Source organism: Lepus europaeus, chromosome 11, assembly GCF_033115175.1.
Source record: "Lepus europaeus isolate LE1 chromosome 11, mLepTim1.pri, whole genome shotgun sequence".
Classification (NCBI taxonomy): Eukaryota; Metazoa; Chordata; class Mammalia; order Lagomorpha; family Leporidae; genus Lepus; species Lepus europaeus.
Window position 1 is genome coordinate 106,442,727 of NC_084837.1, and position 18,843 is coordinate 106,461,569.

The window sequence follows — 18,843 nt, forward strand, 5'->3', positions numbered from 1 at the left end:
AAAAAAAAAAGACAAGGCACTGAGCCCAAGTCAAGCCCTGCCGTTCCTGTGTGCTGTCACCTTGAATACGCCATCCAACTTTCCCCGCCCTTGGGTCCCAGCAACAAAGTGAGAGCTGTGCCAGGTGAGCAGCTTCCAGCTCCTTCACCATCAAGAATCTTTATTACTGGCCTGACGGGCGGCGTCCACTCGCTTCTCCGTCAGGACATTTTCTCAGGCACTATCAGACAAGGCACAGGACTGCGAATCAGCTCTGATGAGCAAGGGCAAGGGAACTCTTTTCCTCACTGAAGTACTCGAGCTTGCGGGGAGTACGTCCAACTGTATTTATTACAGCGTCTGAAGCTTTAATACGGACGCGGCTTCTGATGGGCTTTTACACACACGGAAAACTGCTTCCAAGTCCTAGTGTTTCTTTGCGGGATCTTTGGAGATCCCTAAAACTACCGGGTTTGATGACTGAAGTTCCCATGGAGGAGGAAGGAAATCCAGTGTCTTCAGAAATGGTTAACGTGTAATTACAGGTCTTGATTATTCTTTTCACAAGATGCTCAAAATTGTTGTGAAAACACACTTTTGCATGTAGTATCATGCTGAAATGTAAACGCTCAGAGCAGTGTTTGCCTGGTTCTCCTGTCTCTGGTAAACCGGACGAGAAGGCGGTCCCAGGATTCCAGACTCGCTACAGAGATTCCACCTCAGCGTGTAGCCAGGGTGACGCTTTCAACCAGGGGTGGAGGATCCGGCCGCCAGCGCCACCCTGCACGCTGCGACCTTGGATCACTTGTGGGCACCAGAAGCCCATCACAGGACAAAAGGGGCAAAACCGGGTCCTGTGGAACGTTCTCCCGCTGTTAACTGGTAACGCCGTGAAATCAGAGTGAGGTGTTCCGGGCTGTTTGGGGGCTTTCGAGCCTGTATTCAATGTGCAGTAACTTTAAAGCTTCCTACTTTTTCCTGAGTCTTATTTATATTTAATACACACAAATGCATTTTCCCCCATGTTCTGTGCATTTAAACATTTTTTCCTATCTAGTAGTCTGTTCATCACTAGCAGTAAATTTCTCAGGGATGACTTTTTCATTTCTTGCTTTTACTTCTGCTCAGCTTCCTGTTTTAATTTCCCCAAGATTTCGTCTGGAGTTGTAGAGGCCAAGAGCTTCACCACCTTCTCCCGAGACTTACCACCCTGGACAGAAAGGGAACAGACACACTCAGAACCCTGATGTACGAGACCCCGCACCTCCGCGGTCCCCAGCGCAGCCACACACCCTCACAGGGTCACACGGGGTCACACAGGGGCTTTCCTGAGGGCTTAGGCCACACTTTCTCACGGCCCCTTCTGATCTAACCCGACGCTGAGATGCTTCCTTCCTGCAGGTGTTTATGAGACCCCAGGGTTTTACCTTCCCCAATTTCTGTAATAGTAAAAGGTAGACATTAAAATTTCAAAATGGGGGCAGGCTTTGTGGCACAGAGGATGAAGCGACCACTTCATCTGCGTCCCATGTCCCCGTGCCTGTACCCCACATACAGAGTGCCAATCTGAACCCCAGATACTCCACTTTCAATCCAGCTTCCGCTAATGCATTCTGAGCCATGATGGCTCAAGTGCTTGGGTCCCTTATCAGCCACATGGGAGACACCAGTGGAGTTCTGGCCCTATCCCCACCAGTGTAACGTCTGGGGAGTGAACAACCGGGTGGACGATCTCTCTGTCTCTGTCTCTGTCTTGCTCTGCCGGCACAGGAGGTACCCAGGGCAGCACTGAAAAGCCAGCAGAGCCTTGGGGAGCACGGACGTGGCTGGGGAGGGGGGCCTTGTGGTGCGGTGGGGTACGCTGCCACTTAGGGCACCAGCTCCCACCTAGGGGCACACAGTTCCAGGCCCAGCTGTTCCTGCATGTGATCCAGCTGCCCGCTAGTGCACACGGGAGAGACCTGGGTGGCGTGAACCTGTGGGTGGGAGGTCTGTCTCTGTCAGACTCTCCCAGGGAGTGGGAGGTCTCCACTCACCTGGGTGGAGTGAACCGGTGGTGGGAGGTCTGTCTCTGTCTCTCTCCCATCAATGACAAGCACAGATGCCTATATACAGAGAGAGAGAGGCCCCGGCCTACCTTGTCTAGAACCACGTCACTCTTCCTGAGCTCTAGGACCTTGGAGAGGTAGCGACAGAGCTCAGCATTGGCCTCTCCCTCCGACGGAGGCGCTGCGATGGCGACGCTTACGGCTTCAGCGGTCAAATCTGGAATGAGAACAGCGCACACTTGACCTGTGAGGAGCCCTCGCCCTTCTGCTGACCCTGCTGACCAGGGACGTCCCCTGGATTCCGACACCTGCACTTGGCCTGGCAGGAAAAGCCCCAGCGATGTCACCAGAGGAGGACACGGGCAAGGCGGCTCCCAGGATCCCACAGGGCTGTTCCGGGGTTTCCTCGCTGGACCTGGGTTCATCTCCCCCTGTACCCCGAGGGTCTCAGAATGTGATGTTCATGTAACAAAGACTTACACAGTGCTGACCATGAACTAACTAAAAGCACACAGAATGAGGACACTGGAGCCAAGAGGTACTGCTGGGCAGGCTTCTGGCACAGTGGTTAAGTCGGCCCTTGGGACGCCTGCATCCCATATGGGAGGGCCTGGGTTCGAGTCCCAGCTACTCTGCTTCTGATCCGGCTTCCTGCTCATGTGTATGCTCGGAGCAGCAGGTGAGGCTCCGGTATCTGGGTCCTTGTCACCCGCATAGGAGTCCCAGACTGAGAGGGAGAGAGCTTTTCCATCCACTGGTTCACTCTCCAGATGGCACCAAGGCTAGGGCTGGGCGAGGCGGAAGCCAGCAGCCTGGAACTCCACCTGGGGCTCCCACGTTGGCACAGCGGCCCAAGCGCTCGGGTTGTCCTCTGCTGCTTCCCCAGGTGCATCAGGAGGGAGCTGGGATTAAATCCAGAGCTCATATGGTGGGGTCGCGAGCAGCCCCCACGCCATCGTGCCAGCCCCACACAATCTAGATGTCCCAACCTGACTATATCCCCGGATAAGCCTGCCGGTTCACCCCGGCTCCCACCCCAGCGTCCACACGCACCTGTCACAGCGTTCTGCTTGGCGCCGGGCTTGGCGTGGATGGCTATGGTGACACAACCTTTAGGATCGACGGCCACGGGACCCGAGGGAGGACGCGGTGTCTCGTGGTCCTTGCTCTGGCCTCTACCCTAAAATGACAACCACCACGCGACCTGACAGGTCTCGGAGTCCCTTCGAGCTCAGCGGAGGCCTGGCCCTCCCCGCCCCCCACGGCGCGGGGCAGGAGCACCTGCCCGGGCAGCGGGAACCCCAGGCGGCCGGCGCTACTCCGCGAGGCCTACGAGAAGCCGTGTCAGGCCCTGTGTTCGCTCTACAGACACGAACGAGGCCCCAGGGCGGAGCGAAGGCAGTGCAGGTGGGAAGGCGCCCCGGGACACACGGCCCTGGCCTCCGGGAGCTCGGGCCGCCGCCGGGCTCGCCACTGACCTTGCTCGTCGCACCCGCTTTCCTGGGCATCCCGGCGCCGCAGTGGAGCCGAGCGTCGGCCGTGACGCCGAGGCCTGGCACCGGTCCCCGCAGCCGGCTGCCCAGCCGCAGCATCCCCGCCCGGGCGGGCACCACACAGCGCGGCCCGCGCCGGAAGAGCCCTCTGCGCCTGCGCACGTGGCGGGCAGGCACGGCGCCTGCGCCCAGAGCGTCCGCTCCGGCTCGAGAGCGACACCTTGTGGCCAGGGTGGGGGACGGGTTTCGCTCCTCCGGCGCCTGCGCGGGGCGCTGAGCTGGGAGGGGACCGCGGAAACACGAGCACGCGGGGCCTGTGGTCGGATCGAGAGGAACAGGAGCCCCGGGGAGCGCGCCTCGTGCAGCTGCATCCAGCGCCGTGGGCGCCAGAGCCCAGGCCGGTCCTCCGGAGCTGGCGAGGGCCAGCCTCCGTGCACAGGGCGGGCACACAGGTGCGGACAACCCAGAGCCCTCACCCCGAGGGGCCAGGACCGGAGAGGCGAGCCGAGCCAGAGTAAGCAACACCATCACTTTCCCTCTTGAGATCAGAACAGGGAGGAAAGACCCGACGCCGAGGGCAGCGGGCGGCAGCTCCTCCGAGCTGGGTTAGGCGGCCAGAGGCTGTGTTGTATTATCTCCATACATTACAGCTAAACCTCGATTAACTAGAACCTTTCTTCCAAAGGCTGTCATGCATCCCACTTTAGACGACAAATGACAAAAAAGAGAAAAGGATAATGTGCATTTATTTTTTAAAAATTCCAGGGGACGTCCCGATGTAACAGCTGGGGTTCCTGCACCTGTGGCCGCATACCGTCACAACCACGGTTTAGCACAGTGCACCCGAGGCACGGGAAGTGCCTTCAACATCAACCCCACAGCTAGTCTGGCTCTGCGCTCTCTAAGGCAGAAGTTCTTTCTGTGAGGGGCACGACTGTTCGCTGGCTAGTCTTCAGTTATCCAGAACAGCACGTTCCGAGGGCGTTCCAGTCGACTGGGGCCGCAGAACCAGAGAGGAGAAAGCCCCCTCCCTCGGCAGCTGCAGGCCTCGGCCCCACTGCCCACCTTCCTGACGATACAAACGGAGCAAGACTCCAGAGGAAAAACGTGTGCACCCCATTACTATGTAGAAAATATCTTCTTCCACAGCGATTCGATGTACTGCAAACTCACAGGCGCTTCAGTTTTTCGTAGGATGATCCCTTTCAAGGGAAAAGGTGTGATAGGAAAATCCGCTTTACAAGAAAGGTTTATAAAGCTCTGCTGACTCTCCGCTCTCAACACAGCCGGGCCGCCCTGGAGCAGGTCGCGGGCGGCTGCACCCCGCACCCCGCAGGTGCGCTGACCGCGGTGCTGAAGTGGCCGCTGCTCAGCCCGCGGCACCCCGGACAGGCGCGGCCGAGCCTCGCCGTCCACTGAACAGGAATCAGTCCAAGCCCACACTTTGCTTATATCGCATTATGGCGAATTTATACAAACTCCATTAATAGTTTTACACTGTACTATGTAACACGTTTCTATACTATTACAAAATATCTGTTCCTGTAAATGCATTGACCATTTTCTTGAGCATTTATTAGGTCTATTTTTAGCATCTCCAAATGCTAGCCACCAGATATTTCAAACCCCCGAATATAAAGTCAGTGTTCTTAATTCTTTGAAATTAGTTATGAGAGCTCATTTGGACTGTAGAAATACTGACCCAACTCATCTAACCCTTCCAAACAGCTAAAACAAAAACAGAAAACAAAACCAGCTATATAAAACAAGACGATGCCAGAACTATTCCAAGACCATGACCCAGCTGACCTAGGAAGTTATACAAGACGGAGCTGAAATAGCCGCGCTTTTGTTTCTATACGATTACACCCAGTTCTCTTGCTCTAAGATTGTAAGAAATGGAAAACCTGCCTTTAGGTCATGCAGAGATTTCAATGAACATTTTCCTATCTCCTTTGAGAAACTAAAATGTTTTTTTTATTTTACAATTATAAATACTCAAACACTCCAACTATTTTTGGGGGGCCAGTTATTTATGGTTTTGAGACTAGACGGTATGGTACTACTGAGCTAAGATGTACTGTAATGCTAAATTATGTATAAAATATGATTTCTGGTATTTGTCCATCTTCTATGGAAGTGCCATTGTTATTGCCAGGAGAACTGAAAAATAAGAAAACAGTCTTGCTCGCGGCTGGGGTCTCGTGGACCACCTTCTTCAGTCCTTTTGTGCCGTAGTGGGAATCCGGACCCTGAGTGAGAACAAAAGGTTCATTAGCAACTTTCATTAATAACCCTCAATCTAATGTGCTATTGTAATTAGATTAGTGGTTTCCATTCCATTATAGCTCCTATAAAATTTTATGCTAAGACATTTAATGAAAAATGAAGGTTTTGCCCAAAGCTAATTAATGAGCACAGAGTGCAGACTGAGTGTAGAGCTCGGCTATTAGGGAGTAAAGAAGAGCTCTCAAGAAAGTAATTATTTTCCATTCATCCAAACATTCAAACTTCCTACTCAAACCAGCGGCTATTTCTTAGACCCATTTCTGTCTGAAGAGCTGTACCAAGGAGCACTTCTTTCCCCAGGCCACGGGATAGGTCAGCTCCGAGCCTGCCTTCCGCCCCGCTCTGCAGGTACCTCCCAGCTCCTGAGGCATCCAGGACCGAGCCGGGGCCCCACCAGCACTGGTGTGTGTGTGTGTGTGCACGCTCTGAGCCACTCTTACCTTGAGGGTGGCGCACGCTGTGTAGCACACGTTGGGCAGGATTTCTATGGGCTCCTTGAACATGACCCTGAACGTGTTCGCGGTCCCATCACAACTAAAGCCGGTATCATTCTGTCCCAGGGTTTGTTTTTTTTCATATTCAATGATCTGTAATTTTTAAAAGGGAAATTACATTTAAGTTAAAGCAGTCGAACAGACCACTGAATCTGTGCTCTGATTCCTACTGTGAGCCCCAGGAGCTGAGGTGCTGTCAGAAGTGGCTACTTCCTGCTGGGCAGGAGCTCCAAGTTGGCCTTGGCTGGGGGATAGAGAAGCATCCCCAAAAGGGCTTCAGAATGTGTGCACTTTACCTAAGGGACATGAGCCTTTAATGCTTGCCAGCTGATGTCTTATTGCTAGAAAATTCCCTCACCATTTCCTATGTCTTAATGTAATTTCCTGGAATTAAAATGACCTTCCGGGGCCAATGCTGTGGCATAGTGGGCTAAGCCTCCACCTGCAGCGCCAGCATCCCCTGTGGGCGCCTGTTTGTGCCCTGCTGCTCCTCATCCCATCCAGCTCTCTGCTATGGCCTGGGAAAGCAGTGGAAGATGGCCCAAGTACTTGGGCCTCGGTACCTGCAGGAGAAACCTGGAAGAAGCTCCTGGCTTTGGATCAGCTCAGCTCTGGCCATTGTGGCCCTTTAGGGAGTGAGCCAGCAGATGGAAGACCTCTCTCTCTATGTCATTCCCTCTCTGTAACTCTACCACTCAAATAAATAAATAAAATCTAAAAAAAAAAAAGACCATTAGTCATACTGGATTTGTGAATATTCAAAAAGTAAACAATCTGTCCCTTCAACTGAGGCCCATCCCTGTGTGGGTGCTGTGGGGCACCCAGTGGAGCTCCTGGTGCTAGAGACGACGGGGAGAGAGCAAGACGTGCAGACGGCGCCAGTGCAGCTGCGCCTGCAGAAGAGAACAGCGTGCAGGCTCAGAGGCCTGCGGAGCCAGCGGGTTCTGTGCGAGTGCGGAGGCTCCAGGGAGGGGGAGGAGAGCGTTAGACACCTGCTCTGGAGCTCTGCAGGTGACAAAAAGCAGGACTCCATGCGCAGGGACAACACGTGCAGAGGCAGAGGTTCCCAGTCCTGCTTTTTATACTCTCGAGATGGAAACAGTGCTGGCGCTGTGGCACAGTAGGTTAATCCTCTGCAGTGCCGGCATCCCATATGGGCACTGGTTCGAGTCCCGACTGCTCCTCTTCTGACCCAGCTCCCTGCTGTGGCCTGGGAAAGCAGTGGAAGATGGCCCAAGTGTTTGGGCCCCTGCACCCGTGTAGGAGACCCAGAAGAAACCTCCTAGCTTCAGATCAGCCCAGCTCTGGCCATTGCAGCCATCTGGGGAGTGAACCAGCAGATGGAAGACCTCTCTCTCGGTCTCTCCCTGTGTGTAACTCTACCTCTCAAATAAAACATTGTTTAAAAAATTAAAAAAGACTTTTCCCTGGCGCCTCCGAGGCAGTCAGCTGCTTCAAAATGAAGCTGAATATCTCCTTCCCAGCCACTGGCTGCCAGAAACTCATCGAAGTGGACGATGAACGTAAACTTCGTACTTTCCATGAGAAGCGTATGGCCACAGGAGTTGCTGCCGACGCTCTGGGTGAAGAAAGGAAGGGTTATGTGGTCCGGATCAGTGGTGGGAATGATCAACAAGGCTTTCCCGTGAAGCAAGGTGTCCTGACCCATGGCCGGGTCCGCCTGCTGCTGAGTAAGGGGCATTCCTGTTACAGACCAAGGAGAACTGGAGAAAGAACGCAAATCAGTTCGGGGCTGCACTGTCGATGCCAATTTGAGTGTTCTCAACTTGGTTATTGTAAAAAAAGGAGAGAAAGATATTCCTGGATTGACTGATATCACGGTGCCTCGTCGCCTGGGTCCTAAAAGAGCCAGCAGAATTCGTAAACTTTTCAACCTCTCTAAAGAAGATGATGTACGCCAGGATGTTGTAAGAAAGCCCTTAAACAAAGAAGGTAAGAAACCTAGGACCAAAGCACCCAAGAGTCAGCGTCTGGTGACTCCACGTGTCCCGCAACCCAAACGCCGGCGAATTGCTCTGAAGAAACAGCGCATAAGAAGAACAAGGAGGAGGCTTCAGAATGTGCTCAACTCTTGGCCAAGAGAATGAAGGAGGCCAAAGGAAAACGCCAGGAACAGATTGCCAAGAGACGTAGGCTGTCTTCTCTGAGAGCGTCTACTTCTAAATCTGAGTCCAGTCAAAAATAAGGTTTAATAACAACAAATAAATAAGATTGTGTTTCAGATCTCAAAAAAAAAATAAATAAAAAAGAGATGGAAACAGTAACAGTGAAACAAGCTGAAGCCATGTGTGCTGTGCCAGGTCAGGACAGGAGCCCAGCACGGGCAGGGGCTGGGTACTGGGTACCCAGTGGTGTGCAGTTTGTGGAAACTGAGCCCTAAGTACCACTTGAAGAATATGCACACTTTTCCCGTGTGTCTATCACAGTTCAATTAAAAAAAAAACAAAAACTAAAAGGACACGCCACGACGGTGCCCCGGAGAACAGCAGTGGGCATGGGATTTGGCTGTGCAATCGAGGGAAAAACCATGGGCTTCTCCCGAGTTTCACTCTGATCTTTTCCTTTGGGAACGAACCTTGCTTTACCTTCTTCCCAAGATTACTGTGAGAATCAAAATAACGACACGCGACAGTGACTGACCGGTGCCTAGCACGTTCCACGCAGCCCTCGCCGTGGGGTGGGTTCCGCCTGCCTGACGGCGGGGAGGAGAGGGAGGCTCCCAGAGGTTACTGACTTGCCCACTGCTGTACCTCGCAGGCCTGCCTACCTTCAGCAGGGCCCATCCATCCCCCTTCACCTGCTACAGCCAAGACCCAGGGCAGGAACTCTGAAACGTGGGACCTGTCAGCCACGCCTGCCTTCTGCCATTGTCCATTACTTTCCTTTCTGACTCGCTGCTCTCCATACTGCTGTCCGTGGGGACGTTAGAGAAATGGAGGTGCACTCAGCTCTCAGGGTCCCTCAAGTCTGCCGTCTTTCCTTAATGGGGTACGCAGCCAGTGACAGTGCACGGGGCTGACTACTGCTCTTCCAAGCCGTGGACAGAAGGCAGCCCCTCTCTCTCTGCCTTTGATGCCCACATGTCATTGCTACTGTACAACACGGCCTTTGGCACTGTCCATCTGCCCACAGTTGTTCTTGAAGAAGTGCGAGGCTGTCCCTTGGGTGTAAGGTGAAGTGGTTCCCTATGAACAGGCAGATGAAGATGATGAATTTGTACAACAAAATGCCACCTCTGTTGTGCCCAGCCCTGCTACTTCAACGGTACAGACTTCCCGTCCATCTCTGCGGTGGGGACCCTGGGCAGGCACTGTGGACAAGCCCTCCAGGTACTTCCAATAAAACACTCCTGTTTAAATATTTATTTATTTGAAAGACAGAGTTACGGGGCCAGTGCTGTGGCCTAGCGGGTAAAGCCACTGCCTGCGGTGCCGGCATCCCACACGGGTGCTGGTTCGAGTCCTGGCTGTTCTACTTCTGATCCAGCTCTCTATGGCCTGGGAAAGCAGTGGAAGATGGCCCAAGTGCCTGGGCCACCACACCTGCGTGGGAGATCTGGGGGAAGCTCCTGGCTCCCGGCTTCGGATTAGCCCAGCTCTGGCCATGGAGGCCATCTGGGGAGTGAACCAGCAGATGGAAGACCTCTCTCTGTTTCTCTGCCTCTGCCTCTCTTTAACTCTACCTTTCAAATAAATAATCTTTTTTTTTTTTTTTTAAAGGCAGAGTTACAGAGAGAAAGAAGGAGAGATAGAGAGAGACAGGTCTTCCATCCACTGGTTCACATCCCAGATGGCTACAACAGCTGGGGCCAGGCCAGGCAGGAACCAGAAGCTTCTTTGAGGTCTCCCATGTGGGTGCAGGGGCCCAAGCACTTCGGCCATCTTCTGCTGCTTTTCTCAGACCATTAGCAGGGAGCTGGATTGGAAACGGAGCAACCAGGACTCGAACTGGTGCCCATGTGGGATGCAGACTCTTCAGGCAGCAGCTTAACCCACTATGCCAGCCCCAAACACTCTTGTTTAATTGTACTGATTGAGAGGAGTGGAAGGGGGAGTCAGGGACCTCTGCTACTTAGTAGGTACGTGGTACTGAGATGTCTCCCATCGGAATGGGCCTGTACTACAATTAAAACAACTGCTGTGAGCGGCTAACTCTCTGGATCTTAGCCTCAGAGTGGCTTTGGATGGCCTTGGTGCTGTTGGTGTTACTGGAGATTTGGCGTTGTTGGTCAACATTTAACAATGCGACACAGGGAGACTCTTCCGAGCAGTCAGTCCCCTGGCTCCTGAAGGCACAGCAGCTGCTCTGCACCCTTGGCCTTACGACCCCACTGCGTCCTCCGGCAGGTGCTCAGCACTGCTGCCCCTTCAAACAGGCTCCGGCCACAGTGGGAGGGACGCCTCAGCCTCAGCCTGTCCCCACAGCCCTGACACCCCGCCCTCTGGAGGTGCTGTGAAGACTGGCTCCCACCCTCCCAGGCCTGCTCGCTGTCTAGCCTGCTCAAGCAAGCACATGGGCTCTCCTGCACAGGATGGTAGCCATACGGAGCTTCATGAAGTGCATAAAGGATGATGGGGGGCAAGTCTAAAAATCTCTCATACCCTTCAGAAGTATGCTGAGGTATCTCCGCACTTGGAAAATACAGAAACACGGGGCCAGTGCTGTGGCATGGCAGGGGAAGCCATCACCTGCGACACCAGCATCCTGTATGGGAACCAGTTCGAGTTCCGGCTGCTCCACTTCCAATCCAGATCCCTGCCAATGGGACGGCATGGCCGTCTGCACATAGCTGCACTGCACCACCCAGGCCAAGGCCACCATTTGGGAAACTAATGATGTATTTTGATCACAAGGCTCAGTCCACCCAAGTTTTCACTATGAAAAGTACAGCAGCAACATTTTAGAAGATTTTTATGTTGATAAACCAAAGTTTGAAATATTACTTCCTTTTCTCCTATTTTTTAATTTACACATAAAATATGTCTAGCATTGCATATAATTTATAGATAAACTACAATCCAGTTGTGTTTTCAGAAATAATTCTGCTAGCTGGGGTGAGCAGTCCACAGTGCAGAACACTGTCTGACGAAGCAGGGCCGGGGACAGAGGGCTGGGACTTTCTTCCAGACGGGCGCCAGCGCCCCCGCTCAGCACGGCAGGGTCTGGGCAGACACCTGGCAGTTGGAGGAAACTCCCAGGGTTCAAAGCACAGTGGAACCTGCGGGCGGCAGTTTCAGGGCCGCCAGGCGCAGCAGGAAGTACTAACACAGGGTGCCCTTGACCTGGGAGAGCACCCTGGGCCCTGCAGCCACTGGGAAGGACCCTGGGTCTCTGAACCCAGATTTTTTAGATCTTGTTAAACATTCTTGGCTCAAAATGCTTCTAACGTGCTTTCTGATGCCTTTGATCTCGGAAATCTGGATTTCTGTCAAAACCCAAACCTTACTGTAAAAGTGCGTGCTTTACCCGTCTGCAGACGCTACGGTGGGCGAGCGTACCTGGATGTTCACTTGGTAATCCGTGGGGCCGTGGATGGATCCGTACAAGCCAAACCCGACGATGGAGATTCTTCTGTTCACCGTGAACCTGCAGGAGAGAAGCCAAACAGCTCACGTCAACAACCCCACAGGAGCTCCAAATCGTGATTTTCTAAGTGTCACCTGGAACATCCAACCTTGCTTATAAAAAGGAAAACGGTGACAAATTAGTGATCCCTGAGAACCCCTCACTTCCTAGAGTAAAGGTGAATTTAACTGGGGCTTCAGTCCACTTGCTCTCTGTCCTCTCAGAGAACTGAACCCAAACTTCCGTCGTGTGGTCACGGCCGTCCCAGGGCCACGCCGGCACCAGCGTGTGTGCCCTGGCATCGGGAACACGAGGGTCAGCGCCCCGACCACGACCCCGCCTCCCCTCACTGAATGCTCACTGAGCAGCTACCACACGGAGGTCCTGGCTCAGCACTGGGGAGGTGGTGCCAGCAACACCATGTCTACCCACTGGATGGACAGCCTCCCGGGGGACACGGACGCAAGCAGAGCTAGGAGCAAATACCACAGGAGCAGGGTGGCAGTGGGAGGGAAGCCGGCTGCTGGAGGGCTCGGGGCCGGGCCTAACTTACTCCAGTGCCAGACGCATGAGCCAGGGCAGTTTGGGGGTCAGAGTTAGGAAATGTGGACCCATCTCACTCCGTTTTATAATGGTGTGAACACTGACAGGAACACACAGACTGCAACGTCAGAGACGCTCTGCGGCGTGCCCCCCATCCGCACATGGCCAGCCACAACTCAGCTGTGAATGCTAACAGCCGGCACACCACGGCCACGGAGGGAGCACCCCCTCCTGACTTCTGAAGAGTCCTCATGTTTTTGTAATCTTTTTCATGTGAAATAGTAAATTATTAATACTAATATGCTACATCTACTCCTTGGTTGGATAACCCAGGATACTTGCAGTTTTTATTACTGTACAATAATGCCATGGTGAACAATCTGAGAGAGAGCTGAATCACTATGCAAAGCCTTAATTATTTTTCCCTAGAATAAATTCCTATTATAATTGTTGGTGAAGATGAAAAGCGCATTTCTGTTTTTTTTTTTTTTTTTTCTTTTCTTTATTTGAGAGACAAGCACAGAGACAGAGAGAGAGAGAAAGAATTCTCCCATTTTTTGGTTCACTCCTCAAATGCTCACAACAGCTGGGACTGCACTAGGCCGATTCCAGGAGCCGAGAACTCAGGTTGGGTTCCCACGGGGGTGGCAGGGACCCACTGCCTTTCCGGAGTGGGAAAGCTAGAGCTGGGAGTAGAGCTGGGATTCAAACTTCCAAGTGGGCAGTGGCATTCCAGGCAGCAACTGCAGAGCCAGGCCAAACACCTGCCCCCAAAGGCACATCCACGACGCTTGGGGCAAACAGCGTCACACTGCTTTCTCGAAGGCACCTCTCAGCTCCCATAGGAATAAGGGTCGTTGCTATCTTATGCTTTTTTTTTTTACGATTCATTTATTTAGGCCGGCGCCGCGGCTACCAGGCTAATCCTCCGCCTGTGGTGCTGGCACTGCAGGTTCTAGTCCTGGTCGGGGCGCCAGATTCTGTCCGGTTGTTCTTCTTCCAGTCCAGCTCTCTGCTGTGGCCCGGGAAGGCACTGGAGGATGGCCCAAGTGCTTGGGCCCTGCACCCACGTGGGAGACCAGGAGGAGGCACCTGGCTCCTGGCTTCGGATGGGCGCAGCGCACCGGCTATAGCGGCCATTTGGGGGGTGAACCAACGGAAGGAAGACCTTTCTCTTTGTCTCTCTAACTCTGCCTGTCCAAAAAAAAAAAAAAAAAGATTCATTTATTTATTTGAAAGTCAGAGTTACAGAGAGACAGAGAGAGAGAGGTCTTCCATCTGATGGTTCACTCCCCAACTGGCTGCAACAGCCGGTGCTGCGCCAATTTAAAGCCAGGAGCCAGGAGCTTCTTCCAGGTCTCCCACACAGGTGCAGGGGCCCAAGGACTTGGGCCATCTTCCACTGCTTTCCCAGGCCATAGCAGAGAGCTGGATCGGAAGTGGAGCAGGCAGGTCTTGAACCGGCACCCATATGGGATGCCAGCGCCTCAAGCCAGGGCGTTAACCCGCAACACCACAATGCCGGCCCCTCTATCTTATTCTTATGAACCATTAGATTTTAACTTCCTCCTGTTTCTGAGAAACTAATGATCGATAGATCCCATTTCTACTTCTCTGATTAACAGTGAGGTGAAACATTTGCTCATGTCCTTACTGCCCACTGTACCACCTCTTTTTTTTTTTTTTTTTTTTAAGATTTATTTTATTTATTTGAAAGGCAGAGTTACAGAGAGGGATAGAGACAGAGGGAGAGGGGTCTTCCATCCACTGGTTCACTCCCCATATGGCCACAATGGCCAGAAATGAGCCGATCCAAAGCCAGAAACCAGGAGCTCCCTCTGGGTCTCCCAAGTGGGTGCAGGGGCCCAAGCACTTGGGCCATCCTCCACTGCTTTCCCAGGTGCGTTAGCAGAGAGCTGGATTGGAAGTAGAGCAGCTGGGACTAGAACCAGTGCCCACATGAAATGCCAGTGCTGTAGGGGCTTTAACCTGCTATGCCGAAGCGCTGGCCCCTGCACTGCCTCTTTAATGAAACACCCACTCATGCCTTTTTCCTCATTTTTCTCTACTTGATGCATTTTCTTATTGTAGGTTTGAAAGAGCACGTGATGCAGAGGTTATGGCTGTCTACGCTTTTGCATAAGTATAAATTATAACATGTCTCCCATTTGTCATTTATCTCCTAATTTTATGGTGGTTTTGGACAAATACTTTCCAAACTGTTATTGTCAAATTATGAGCTGTGCCAAGTTCCGAGAGGCCGTCTCGGCTGTTCTGGCACAGTCACCGTTCAGTTCTGATCTAGTGTTACAATTTAGCCTGCATGGATACTGCTGCATGAGACCAGCAAGGCACTAAACGTACTGCTCCCTTGGTTACGTCTTCCCTTCCTTCTACCGTCTTCTCAATGCCCATTAGGAGACAGTGAGCTCTGAGTGCTGCTGTTTCATACAACACTAGCTTCTTACAGCTCTACCACACTTTCTCCTATGTGATCTGTCCTCTTTTTTTAAGAGAAACATCTGGGGCTGGGGCTGTGGTGTAGTAGGCTAGGCCGCCTGTGGCGCTGGCGTCCCACATGGGCACCGTTCGTGTTCCCGTTGCTTCTTTTCCAATCCAGCTCTCTGCTATGGCCTGGGAAAGCCGTAGAAATGGCCCAAGTCCTTGGCCCTGTACCCACATGGTAGACCAGGAGGAAACTCCCGGCTCTTGGCTTTGGTTTGGTCCATCTCCGGCTGTTGTGGCCATTTTGGGAGTGAACCAGAGGATGGAAGACCTTTCTCTCTGTCTTCCCCCTCCCTGTCTGTAAATTTGCCTCTCAAATAAATAAATAAATTCTTAAAAATAAAAAGACAAACATTTACCCTTCCAAATAACTTTAAAATAATTTGGTCAAGTCATGCCCTCCTACTAGAAACATGTAATTTCTCAGAGGGACTGCCTAGTATCTACAGGTTAACGTGGGCGACATCATCTTTATTAAAAGTCTGACTCAGGTTCTCCACTTCTTCATAAATGTACCACACCAAGCATTTCTCACTGAGTTTCATCCCACTTTATGTTGTTAATGCTATGAATGGCGTTACTCATAATGTTACAGCACTACTCAACATACACTATACTATATATTACTGTAGCAAAGTAACATCTATAATAGAAATACAATTTTTAAACTGTACTACTATTATATTTACAGCGGTATAATATTTACTACATATACGTGAATTTTTACTGAGATGAAATGTACGTAAGATGCACCATTTACCATTTTCAAGTGTACAGTTCTGAGGCATCAAACAACTATTGCCACTATTCATCCCTAAGTGAACCTTGATGACATGAGAACATCAATGGTTTCCAAATACACATTTTCTAAGCAGCCAGCAATCTCTTCTATTGGTTCTAATAGATTTATTTAGGTGGATCTGTTGCTCTCAAAGGGGGTTCTGCCCCCAAAGAGGCAGCCTGTGTTTGCACAAAGGTTTAGGGCCTCAACTTGCAAGGAGCCAGCGAGACCAGATATCCAATACTTCACACAAGTCTCCCATAATAATAATAATAAAAAAACCCAGTTGTCTGAAGTGTCTGGCCAGAGTTCGTGTAGGTAAATTTATCTCTGACTAATCCTCGAGCCTACTTCATTTATAAGCCAAAGATCTGTTAGTGCATTAACACTTACTGACTATCACAAGAGGCAGCTACCGTCTACACAGTAGTCAGTTCTTACGATTTGTGATGCTTAGGTTGTATGAAGTCACAAGTACTGAACCACAGCTCCTGGGGGGATATATGTACATCTGTACACACATACACAGCAAGGACACACACACACACATCTCACGTGTACCAGAATCTGCAGTCCTAAAAACAACTCAGCCTAGGAGCTTCTGTTGTATTTTATGACAGAGAAAACGGGGTTCGGGAGTGTCAGCTGACTCACTGGAGGCCGCACACTGACAGGTGCCAGGGCTGGGACTCACCCCCTGTTCAACCAGCCAGAGAGCCAGGGTTTCCTGCACCTGCCCAACTGCTCCCTCCTCAGGGAGCGTGGGGGGAGGCCTGACCTCAGTCAACTGCAGCTGGGAACATGCTGGTCTGGCCACCGGTCTTTTACTGAAATGACTATGAAAAGGCCCTGAGCACTGACTGTATGGTCACCAATGAATTCCAGCAAGAAGGCCAGTTCATAAACACAGAAGTTGTGAGTAAAGAGGTTTTATCTGAACCTTTAAACACAATGACAGCAATGGCAGCAGTGCTGCCCACGGTACTGGAGACAGGAGTCTAATACACCGTCAGCCGCAGCTGTCTCATCGCCGATACGTGCGCACCTGTACTGCACCTGACGCCGACCAGCCATCCTTTAGTGTTGGCCTGCACAGAGGTCGCCATCTGTTTTATGTTGCTCTCACTGGCATTTACTTCTCCTTTACACAAAAATATGTGTGAAGAATATTATCTTAGAATTTCATTTCAGGTTATTAAAGAGGGAATTACTAAATGTTTACTATAAAAAAGGAGGAACTGGAAGGCTGGTGCTGGTACAGTGGGTTAAGCCGACACCTGTGATCCCATATAGGTGCTGGCTGGAGTCCCAGCTGCTCCACTTCCAATCCAGCTCCCTGCTAATGCTGGGAAAGCAGCAGAAGACAGTCCCAGTGTTTGGGCCCCTGCCACTAATGTGGGAAACCCAGTCTCTTGACTTAGCTTGGCCCAGCCCTAGCCATTGCCACCATTTGGGCAGTCAAACAGTGGATGGAAGATCTGTCTCCCTCTCTCTCTAACTCTGCCTTTCAAACACATTTACTATTTTTTTTAAGGATTTGATGGAGCTGGGAACTACTGGTGCACACGTCATCAAATAATCAAAAAGGCTTTCCTTCCAAGAGCCAAGCATCTAACTTCGTTATCCTTTACCACCACCTCGATCAGGATTCCAGTACCTGCTGAAACACAGCAGACAGCAGAGACCCCAGCCCTGAGACTTCAATTGTCTACCATCTCCTAGACTGAATCTACCAATAATTATGTCTGGAACACAGGTGAGATTTCCCCAGACGCCTTTCCAACATCTGCTCAACCCAAACTACTTCTCTGATCTACTCTGTGACGGTCAATGCCAATACGTTCCGTACCATCAAGCCGTTCCTTGGCTGTCCGCTCCTGCACGCCTCTTCTAAGGTGCTGCTGGAGTCAGTATGCTACCCCTGACACACGGGCTGTTCTGTGTGTTGACTGCGTCAGTATATGTTTGTCTTCTCAGATTCCTACAGAAGGATGCTGCTTCCTTCAATCGTCAGCTACAATGTGCTTTCTTCTTTTGAGGCTTCTCTGTGCCTGGAGGGTTTGGTAAAACTCACCTGTAAAAACCACCTTGTGAAGGGACAGTTCTTTGATTACTTTTAATTCCTTCCATGGTAACTGGTCTAGTCAGGTTTTCTTCTTCAGTCAATTTTGATAATTTATATTTGCCTATAAAATGATCCATTCCATCAATATGTTCAATTTGTTAGCACAGAGTAAATCCAGAGTTAAAATAAAAATTTCGTATGATTATGTTCACATTTTGACTTCTATTTTATTTATTATCTTTACAGATGTTTATTTATTTTATTGGTGTTTTAAATTCTATTTTTAATTAATTTCTACATTTTTGGCATCCTTTTCCTGGGGTTCTTTGCTATTTATTTTCTAGCTTCTGAGTTGAATGTTTGTTTTATTTATTTCTACTCTTATTTACTAAAAGTAATGAACTATTGTTTTCTTTGTGTGCCGCTTTGATCTCGTAACCTAACTTTTACATATAGCATTCTCCTTGTGAATGATCCCAAAACAGTTTACAAATCATACTTTATTCCCAAGACTTGGAATACTCGCCCCCTAGAGTTCTATTTTAAACAAACGCACTATTTCCACTTTTATATTAACTTGCTGCTAAATAACTGAAAATCCAGAAGCTATGTTTTAGGAATACCACTACTGTTTCTATTTTGACATTTAACTTAAAGAAACACAGTCCTAAGATAAATTCCTCAAGAGGATTCTATGCTGGCATTTTTCAAGACTCGATTTTTTTTTCAAATTCAAAGCTTCTATAAATGGATACTAAAATTTTTCATGCAATGTCTAAATACTCACACTAAATGTAGTAAGGTTAAATTTATTAATTTTAACCTTAAGCCAGTAAAGATAGCAGTTGATCATTAAGGTCTGGCACTCAGCTCGCCAGCAGTGGCGATCCAAACAATTCATGTAACAGGAGACGTTTTCCTAGGAGGTTACCCTCACTCATAATTTGGTGAGGAAAACCGTACGCCTGGTGACTTCTTGACTCATATATTAACTTGAAGATGTATTCAATGAGTATGAAATAAAATGCTGGTCAATCATCTTCCACGAGTGCTACGCCCA

General features: G+C 50.6%; 2 protein-coding genes and 1 pseudogene across 4 annotated transcripts in view; 1 reads left to right on the forward strand and 2 right to left on the reverse strand.

The window, feature by feature from the left end:
* C11H15orf40 (chromosome 11 C15orf40 homolog) lies at nt 1–3,644 on the reverse strand. The gene is made up of 4 exons (XM_062206322.1): nt 3,506–3,644; nt 3,081–3,207; nt 2,117–2,244; nt 1–1,189 (listed from the first exon to the last, which is right to left on the reverse strand). The coding sequence occupies exons 1-4, from the start codon at nt 3,617–3,619 to the stop codon at nt 1,094–1,096; spliced, it is 465 nt and encodes a 154-aa protein (XP_062062306.1). The 5' UTR covers nt 3,620–3,644; the 3' UTR covers nt 1–1,093.
* A 604-nt stretch (nt 3,645–4,248) lies between these two features.
* Nucleotides 4,249–18,843, reverse strand: part of BTBD1 (BTB domain containing 1) — a 38,540-nt gene continuing 23,945 nt past the window's right edge. For 2 of the 3 annotated variants that reach the window (XM_062206324.1, XM_062206325.1), the window contains 3 exons: nt 11,823–11,910; nt 6,250–6,396; nt 4,249–5,772 (listed from right to left, as the gene is read on the reverse strand). In XM_062206324.1, coding sequence (XP_062062308.1) covers nt 5,614–5,772; nt 6,250–6,396; nt 11,823–11,910 — 394 coding nt within the window. In that variant the 3' untranslated portion in view covers nt 4,249–5,613. Of the gene's footprint in view, nt 5,773–6,249; nt 6,397–11,822; nt 11,911–18,843 lie in introns of those variants that run through there. The other variant, XM_062206326.1, reaches the window with a different exon arrangement.
* LOC133770326 (small ribosomal subunit protein eS6-like) lies at nt 7,737–8,531 on the forward strand (annotated as a pseudogene).